This window comes from Mytilus galloprovincialis, chromosome 10 (assembly GCF_965363235.1).
Source record: "Mytilus galloprovincialis chromosome 10, xbMytGall1.hap1.1, whole genome shotgun sequence".
In the NCBI taxonomy this organism is placed as follows: domain Eukaryota; kingdom Metazoa; phylum Mollusca; class Bivalvia; order Mytilida; family Mytilidae; genus Mytilus; species Mytilus galloprovincialis.
In genome coordinates, this window is record NC_134847.1 from 56,762,661 (window position 1) to 56,772,845 (window position 10,185).

Below are 10,185 nucleotides of genomic sequence, written 5' to 3' on the forward strand. Positions count from 1 at the left end.
AAAGTGAGGTAAGGTTTCCTGAGACAATATACCTCAAGTTAAATGAAACCAATTTTCAGACATTTCAAGTATATTTATATAATATTTATACTTTTGTTATTAAAAAATTTGGAAAGTATTTCCCGATTTTTTTGGGGAAAAAAGATGCATTTATGATGAATTTATGAAGAATCTGGTGCCATCTCATACGTTCGATTAGACCTGCTGAGTTATTTATTTTCTATACATTGCAAATCAAGTAATTTATTTTCAAACTACCACAGAACAAACCATTTATTTTTGTGATTATCAAGGCTGAGTTATTAATTTTCAAAATCCTCCTGCCCCCCCCCCCCTTCCCCCGAATATCAAATGGTCGTCCCCTTAGCGTCCTCATCGAACCTCCGAGTCCAACAAATACATTAAGTAACATACTGAAGTCTTCATTATTAAGAGCCAAAATATTATCTAAAATATCTTCTAAATATCTAAAAGTGTTATTTAATTTTTTGTTTGATAACTTGACGATATACAGAATTTCCATAGCGAACAAAAAAAGTATCCAGTAAAAGTTCAAGTGTAGTTTTATTAAAGCAGGTCCAATTGACATTATTCTTTGTGTATTGTTATTAAAAAAATGACATAAAAAAATTTGAACATGAAACTAATAATTTCAGAGCATTACATATAATAATTCAATTTTCTCCATTTCTGGTTTCAGGTTATTGTGGACCTGTATTATTTTATCATGTGGTGTATACCTTACAGTAACGGTGGTAGCGGAATTAAAACATTATTATACATATCCCTCAACAATGACACAATATACCCAACCTCAAAATGAAATAGAGTTTCCAACAGTGACAATTTGCGATTTAAATTCATTAAATAAAAGTGCAATTAAAAATGATTCAAGGATAGATAGTTATTACTTTAATATAAGTCCTTTAGGCATTTACTCAAATGTTAAAACGAACTGGAGCGATCCGTTTTTTGAACAAGAAGGGTTTTACCGTAACCAAACATTCGACGATGTAATGACAGATCACAAACATATTCTTGAACCTGGTGGAATTTTGTCAAAAGGAAGTTTTCATTTTAATAATTTAGATGTTAGGAAATACTTCAAAGTTAAATTGACTCGCAGTGGACCATGTTTGACATCAAATCCAGATATGAAAATAAAAACAAATAACGTAGGATCAGTCTTTCATTTGACTTTGATGCTTGATTTGGACAGTGCAAATAACTACTATGGCAAAACGTATGGCGAAGGACTTCAGGTAATTGTTTCCTATGTTGAATTAACACCACATTGTTCATTAATATTGAAGTTAATCATAGGAAACATAGGCTTAAAAGATACAATTGTTTCATGAATAAATAGTGTCTTCAGGGAAAATACAGGTTAAAACAAATATATGATACTTGATATGACGATTATTATAAACTTATATTAAGGGTGTATACCAATTCATGTTTATAAATCATTTCAAGGTAAAAATAGCAAACGGCGTAAAGTTGCCAACAAAAGGCCAATGTATCTAGATCTATCACATCATGTTCTGGTATGAAACTTTGTCTGAGTGTTTAACCAGAAGGGGTCTCATGGATTTTTTTTTGAATTTCTACTTAATTAATTGTCTTATACATGATAAATTTTGAAACATTTCTTCAGCTTATGGTATTTATTTGATAAAAGTCGATCGAGTAGGTACTCCGCTCTTGATAACATAATGTCAAAGTTAGTATATGACGTCAAATTTGTCAATTATACATGTTACGTCTTGCGACGCAATACCGTGCGTAACGTCACTACGTTCGAGAATCTCCGAAGAGACATTTATTATCGAAAGGCGCACCTAACGCAGTAAAATTGCAGTAACCCATCAAAATTTTGAGAGATGAATAGATAAGGAAACATTTTGCTTATCATGCTGACCGACCAAAATTTTGACGTAGAGAGATAAAAAGTAAACACACTGAAATACTGAACTCAAATTCAAAACGAAAAGTCCTATCTCAAATGGCAAAATCAAAAGCTCAAAGACATCAGAAGAATGGATAACAATGGATAAGATGAAGAAATAGACCAATAAGATATTGATATGCCAAAAACTAAATATTAAATTCAATGTTATTTTTTTCTCAGTTCTTAGTTCATGATCCAAATGAAGATCCTATTTTCCAAGGAGTAAGCGGTTTTTATGTTGAACCAGGAAGAGATGTATATGCTTCGGTGACTAAAAAACAGGTAAATATATTTGTAATGGTTAACATTTAAAGTCATATGAAACCTCAAATTAAAAAAAAATAATGCATATTTTTTTTTTTTTATAAATAAATGGATAGTTTTCATTATAAAACTTTTGTACACATACTTTTTCCAAAGAACATTCTTTAATTTGTCCACATTTAGAAGAAGTTTACTTTTTTTAATTGCTTGCTTCCAGGAACCAAATCGCCAACATATTTTCCGTATGCAAAGTGACCTTAGAGTGACCCTTCTCGTAAAAATCTGGTGATCGCAATACGCATGGATCTTTCATTATAATAAACTGTTACCTGATTGTACATGTTAAACATGTTCTCAATATCCATGCTTCTTTGTTGATTGTTTACTATAAGGTGACACTCGGTAAACTATGGCTTCAAAACACGACAATTAAGGAGCTGTCATATTTTTACATATTAACAGACAGAGAAAAAAAATGATGATTATACAATATGTTTGCGTAAAAAAAGAGGATAAAACCGTGCACAGAAGACTAAGTTTATGATATATACATGCATTGGTTCAAGAATTTGATAAACATTATTTTTCACCAGTCAGTCGTTTCATATTACTTTAATTTCAATGATAAATCATGCCTTACCATATTACATCTACGTGAATACAAGTTTAATGTTTTTCAACTCTCGTCTGGCGTACTAAATTATAACCCTGGTACCTTTGATAACTATTGGTAACATTTTTTTAAAATAAGAAAATACCTTTATTTCAATAAGTTTAATCTTCAAAAGATCACCATTTATACAAATTATTAATACAAAATCTCGTTATCGTAATGTTGATATAAGTTTTCGTTCATGTAACTAAAAGCAGCCATAAGTATTTATTTGTTTAGAATTTAAGATAACTGTATTAAGATTTTTTTATGGATGCCTATTTTAGTTTGAGTATTTGCCGAAGCCCTATGAAGCTATGGAGAATGTATTTTGTAGAGAGCACAAGAACGACGACGGTTCTGAATACTATAGAAGCTCTTGTTATAGGGATTGTTTATCATCTTATCTTTTAGACAGGTGTAATTGTCTCCCTTACACACATAACAGTAAGTACCAGAAATAATTAAACTCGAAAAGATATACTAGTGGATGCAACAAATGAGACAGAACTAATATCAACTTTTATTTCTCATCTGTTGCTACAATGTTTTGCCTTTATCGGTGCCACTTAAGGATTCGATTAAAACTTTATCAGTTTGACGATACTAGACAGTGACCGGGATATGTGTGTATGGTTTTAATTGCAAAATGTTGAATAAATAATAATCAACATGTAGCATTGACACTTTCTGAGATGTGTTAACAACACAATAATTACAAATAAAAGTAAAAGAGAAAACCATCACATGATAACGTGATATAGAGATTATCACGTGACTTTGTTAACAAATATTTGTTTCAAGTAACAAACGTTCCTTTAAACTTTATTATAAAAAATGCCATAATATTAATTTCTGTTGAAAAAATTATTCTCTAACCTGTATTTCGTTAGGAATACTTACTTTTTTACTAAATCCAGTGGAAATAATATTTCATAACTTTTCTTCTATTTAGAACTTATATTACGAGGAACGTTAGTTTTGTGACTGTCAATTGTAAAACTTCAAACCTTACCATGTACTATGGAACACCTGTACCATTAAATTGTTGGTTATGATTGATTAAATAGAATTCAAAGAAAATAAGAAAACTTATATTGTCAGAAAAGGAAATATTTTTGTTGTTCTGTTGTAATCCAAATATAAGAGCATAGTCAAATACAAAATAATCTGGTTCGTTTTTTCTAGAATATCATATACTGGAGATGCAGTAAAATTTTACTGGTTTATACGTAAAGAAAACATAAAATGGACCGGATATTAAATACTTTGCTTTCTCGTTGTTTTTACTAGAAACAGTAATCAGTATTGATGAAATATGTGCACTTTGTTGTAGATACATATTACTGCTCTAAGTTTGACCTGGCTACATGTATTATGAAAGCAACAGGTAAAGTGTGTCATCATATTCACAAAGTACACATTGATCTTAATATTTCAAATTTAATTCTGTATCTCAATAAGTTAAGATACATAGATGCATTGTAAGAAACTTGTGTAACTTTAGTTTAGAACAAGATTGTACACGAATTCTTTAGGAAATAAAAATACTGAACGAGGAAGGTTCAATTGGAAAATCTCTAACCACATGGCAAAATAAAAAAATAAAACACATCAAACGAATTGACAACAACTGGTACAGGCATTTTCAGATGTAGAAAATGGTGGATTGAACGTTTTATAGAAGTCTTAACTTTAAAAAGTTATCAAAGGTGCAAGGATTATAATTTAGTACGCCAGACGCGCGTTTCGTCTACTCAAGACTCATCAGTGACGCTCATCAAAATATTTATATATAAAAAAAACATATTTAAAGCCAAACAAGTACAAGGTTGAAGAGCATTGAAAATCCAAAATTTATAAAAATGACCACATTATTGATATTCATGTCAACACCGAAGTGTTGACTACTGGCTGGTGATACCCTCGGGGACGAAACGGCCACCACAATGGCATCGACCCAGTGGTGTAAAAAAAGGTACCAGGATTATAATTTAGTACGCCAGACGCGCGTTTCGTCTACTCAAGACTAACAACACTAGACTTAAATACAATAGAATTTAATAATAATTAAAAACAATTTAGCGGTTTAGAGACAGAAGTTATATTGGTAACCTTAAGGATTATTTTTGATAACATACATTCAAACAAGAATCCGTCTGCCTCCTTCTGTCATCATGTAGTATTTATCAAAATACTCAAATTTTTTACTTGCATCTAAAAACAGCCTTGTTTTGAGTTTATTACTTACTGTTCGCAAATCTTATGCATTTTAAGAAAAATCTAGAATTGGCAGTAAAGACAAAATTTGCGTTTGCCTCAGAAAGACGAGGGTGTATATATAATGGTAAAATTGTTGCCCCAACCTAAAAACCCATGGAAAAACGGTTACAATGGTTTTTAAATAACAAGAAAAGCAACACTCTTCTAATGCAGACATTAAATTATATTTACCCATTTTGTCTTAAAGTGGCAGCGTATTTACATATGGGTTTGATTGCCGGATGGCAGAAGTAATAATATTATTTGGATAGAATAAAGATGTTTTATGAGTACAAAGCAGACCATTAACTTTTGTTTTGTAAATTGGACTATAGTACTAATTTTTCCATTTATATATGAAAAGAACCAACTTCAGCTTTTATAATTGTTCTATAGTTGTGGACAGACATAAACCTTTACTAGTTTGGATAGGATCAAAAGTACTACAGACTTAGCTTTATTTGGCAATTTATTGTGGGTCCGACGTGCTCTTCAATGTATATCTTTATTTGACATTTTATATTTTTTAATTCTAGTTTACTGAAGAGCATTTTGTAGATGAAAGGGACGTCTGACTTACATAATTTAAGCCTTGCATCTATAATGATTTATTTAGAAATTACAGTCCGATCAAAATATGGTATGCAATGCAATACAGTTTTATGCATTCGTAAACGCCGCAGTTTGTATTACAAACAATTTTTTTTCTTCAGTTGACCAACAATTAAAAAGACCAGCGTTGTTTCACCTCTACGACCATACGTGTTATATTTTAAAACATTATATATGACAGTTGTTTACATTCTTTGTTTAAGGAGACTACTACAACATATCAAAGCTAGTTGATAAGTGTGATTGTCCATTGTCGTGTTCATACACACATTATGACGTGTCATTGACGTCATCACTATTTCCATCGGATTTCTACAGTGAGAAGTTATTTGATTTCGTTGGAGTAAAAGATTTGAACTATTACAGGTAAACGTACAATCAGGTATAATTTTTGAGGGTCTTTAATAAAATTGCCTATTATATTATGGCTTCTTTGAGTCGTTAGGTACCAATTGACCATACATCACGGCTATCTTCTTTTAATATATAAAACACATTTAGGTTAATAAAATGTCTTCGGTCAACAGAACAAACAGTTTTATTCCAGTGGATTCAAAATTAAGATAATAGATTCAAACCTTTACATCTCCTTGCACTTATACATTGAATTGCCATTCAACAGAGAGCATACTAAAGTTCATTTTTTATTGTTTGGGTCTAGAACATTGTTCTTTGTTATGTATCACTCTATTAGATATTTTAGTACATAAGACCATGTTTGTCATTGTCATTTTTCTTAGGCCAATTTGACCTTGACAATAGATATTTATTCATAATACTAGCTATTGAACCTATATTGTAGCATGCATGTTCAGCTGTTAACCTTATTATTCAATGTAATGTAAAGTGGTTCCCGCTAGTGGTTCTCGTTATGTTGATATGCCTTTCAAAGATCAGAATGAGTTGTTGTCCTTATTTTATAATCAATAATTTATCATTGGTGAACTCGTTTTTATTTTGAAAAGGATTTTTTTTCCTAACTTGTATTTAGTCTGTTTTGAGCCTCTTCAAATGTACATATTGACCTCTAGAAGTCTAGAAGTAATAAATATATTAAATATAGCACTGTTTCAGATTTGAATTATGATATTGTTTATATGTATTGTTATTATTTGTATTTCAGAAAAAACTACATATCCCTCCATATTTATTTTGACCAACTTTCTACAACGATTTCAAAGCAGGTACCAAAATATTCCTCTGCCGGAGATATATTTGGTGAGTATATTATAATGAAGCACTTCCACAGTGACATTATCCGTAGTCAAAGCAGGTTTCACAATATTCCTCTGCTCGTGATATATTTTGTATGTATATCATTATTTTGATTGTTATCTATCGGTAGTTAAAACAGGTACCAATATTATACAAATATAGCCTTTGTATGAGGTCGATACAAGGATATATTGACTTGAAATAAGTATATTGACTGAGGACGAAGTCCGAGGTCGATATACTTCTTTGGGTCGATATATCCTGTATTGACCTCATACAAAGGCTATATTTGTTATATTATTAATTTCCGACCATATTTGTATCAATTCGTCATTTAGGTTTTTTGGAATTTTATAGATAACATTGTCTCCTTGACAATAACAACATATTAGTTGTTATTTCATTTACTTTTTTTTTTTTTTTTTTTTACATCTTATGTATTTGAAGATTTTTTTCGTCAAATAATCGATCAGAGATATCATTTGTTTCAAAACGTTTAACAATATCATGAAATTCATTACATGACGTCACAAAGTATATCGGTTTTTAGATATTCTAAAAATAACCGTGCAATATGCTTTTTGTCGGTCAATATGCATTTTGCTATCCGCCGTTTTCACTCTACCTTCGAAAATATAGTTTAACATGTGACTATCCCTAAACGAATCAAATTTGTTAAAATATACGAATTAATAATATATATATATATATATATATCTGCTCAACATTTTCAGTATGTATGTTGTCATTTGATCTGTTTTGCGGTTACATTGCTACTTATCGTTAGTCATAGCAGATACCAAAATATTCATCTGCTCGATATATTCAGCATGTATGTTATCATTTGGTCTGTTCTGCGGTTACATTGCTACTTATCGTTAGTCATAGCAGATACCAAAATATTCCTCTGCTCGATATATATTTATAAAGTATGTGATCATGTTGATCTATTCAGAGGTTACATTGATAATTATCAGTAGTGAAAACAGGTTCCAAACTATTCCAAAAACAGTCAAACATTCAACATTAAAACTTTCAATTTATCTTTGGTAAGACAAGAATTGCTAGCAAATTGATGGGAACAATAGACTAAGGTCTTTGATCAAAAATAATTTCATTAGTTATAATTCTTTAAGGCTATGACAGAACATTTCACTACAAAGAACGTAGTGACATATAACACTATAAGACCACACAACGATATGTCAGTGAATCTGCAAGCCAGAATTTAAAACCGTACAACATTTATTGATTTTTCAAGCGGCAGTAAAATTTATCAGTCCTTTATCCCGCTAGCCCGAATGAGAACAACACACATAGCTAAGTATTTGTCTTTTTTTTTAATCCAAAAATTTAAGAAAAAATATGTATTTGCCAATTTATGTTCAGAACAGTAATTTATAGTTTAATATTGAACTCGATTCGAGTGAATCAAGGAATCATTGTGATATAATTAATAATTTTTTTTCATTCATAAGCAAACCTTGGAGGCCAGATGGGATTGTTTCTTGGAGCCAGTATCGTTACCCTCACAGAACTTTTGGAGTTTCTGGTATTTGCTGTCTGGACATTTGTTTGCAACCTAAGAAGCAGGGAAAACAGAGTGGAGAAAATAGCAAAATAAGGATGAAAACAAGATTGCTCAAATAGAAACAACACAGTTTGATTTGCATTCAACTTGTTACAAGTGAAAAGACAAGTGCTGGTTATACTCTCACATACATGACGAATGATGTACAATCAATAATGAATTCTTTCATTTATTCTTGTGTTATTTTCAGGAAAGTTAAATGCAATGTTCAAATTGGTACTTTATGTTTGAAATTCAAACAAAAACTAAATATATTAAACAATAGCGCAACCATTAATTTCATTAATATCAACTCTTTAATATTCCCTTTTATTATCAAAGCTCTTGAATTTTAGTTTTGATATATTTATGATGTTCTGTCACTAAATAAACCATAATCAATTTAGGTCTTACCTTTATTTTAAAACTGATGGTGGACTGATAATTCATCAGGCAGTCGGTATTCCATTGGGTGTAGTAATTGGTTACCACTACTAGCCGTATTGTTTTTGTTCACATATGAATCAGAATTCAAAGAGAAAACATCTCGATAAGTTCTTTAATTTCACTCTTATATTGGTAATGCTATTTTACTCAATAACCCACGCTGAAATAAGTGCAGAGTCTAAGATTATGCTACACGCTCTTGCATGGTCACACTTTACGTACTTCATTTAAAGATAGCAGTATAGTTGTCTGATCCGTAATTTTAACGATCGTGTCCCATTGTTAAATGTGAATTTGCATGCATTGAAGGAGACGCTTATCTGTCGACTCAAGCACCCTGTCTTCTTTTGGAGTACGTGATGTTCCCTCAGTTTTTGTTTCTTATTTTGATTTGTCTGTTTATCATTCCTTTAATACAGAGATTTTCGTTATAAAATTTGATACATAGATAACTCACTTGCTTTTCAATGATGTACTAGTGTTCATTTTCTTCAAAATGTTGTTACTAACCTGTAAATTCCAAACTACCTCGTGCTGAGTCGATAAATTTGAGCGCACTCTTAAAGGTGTACTTGATTTGGTCCATATTTTTATTTGTTTTAACCAAAAACTACATTAATAAACATGTTTGTAGGAAATTAATGCTAGCACTGCATGCAATAATCCTATATCTATCAGTCTTCAAATTGCCAAATATGAGAGTACAAGGATAAAGGCTGTGGATTTTCTATAAAATTTCCAAATGTTTCGCATTGAATCAACACAAGGGTACATAATCCTTAAGACTTAGCAACACTAATCCCAACGAAAACCAGCGTTAATCACAGGTGATCCGGAAGGGTAAGCAGATCTTGCTAATGAAAGTACAAACCCGGTGATTATTTATGGTAAAACAGCTAAATATCCTTTGCTCCATCGTATGACGTTTGCATATCTCAGTTAATATATCAGGCTGTTACATGTTTACTGGCTATGAACTTATCAACAAGGGCAAAAACTGCACCTACAACTATGGTGATGAAAGAAGATAGCTTTCATTGTGTGCTTAGCAGAAAATGAACAAATATTGCGACCATTTAGATCTTTTCATATCAAAATAGACATTTTCATATAATGATTTATTTAAAAATTTCATCTTTTATGGGCTATTTGTTTGTTAACCATTTGACCTAATTATCTAAAAGCGTCTTCGTTGACAGAAACACCTAAATA

The 10,185-nt window shown here is 30.9% G+C and overlaps 1 protein-coding gene across 1 annotated transcript; it reads left to right on the forward strand.

The window, feature by feature from the left end:
• The first annotated feature begins 706 nt into the window (after positions 1 to 706).
• On the forward strand, positions 707 to 8,923 carry LOC143049251 (acid-sensing ion channel 1-like). Its single transcript, XM_076222951.1, has 7 exons — positions 707 to 1,262; positions 2,132 to 2,233; positions 3,155 to 3,314; positions 4,204 to 4,257; positions 5,945 to 6,107; positions 6,865 to 6,959; positions 8,435 to 8,923. Exons 1-7 carry the CDS (start codon positions 795 to 797, stop codon positions 8,578 to 8,580), a joined length of 1,188 nt encoding a protein of 395 aa, XP_076079066.1. The 5' UTR covers positions 707 to 794; the 3' UTR covers positions 8,581 to 8,923.
• The last annotated feature ends 1,262 nt before the right edge of the window (positions 8,924 to 10,185 follow it).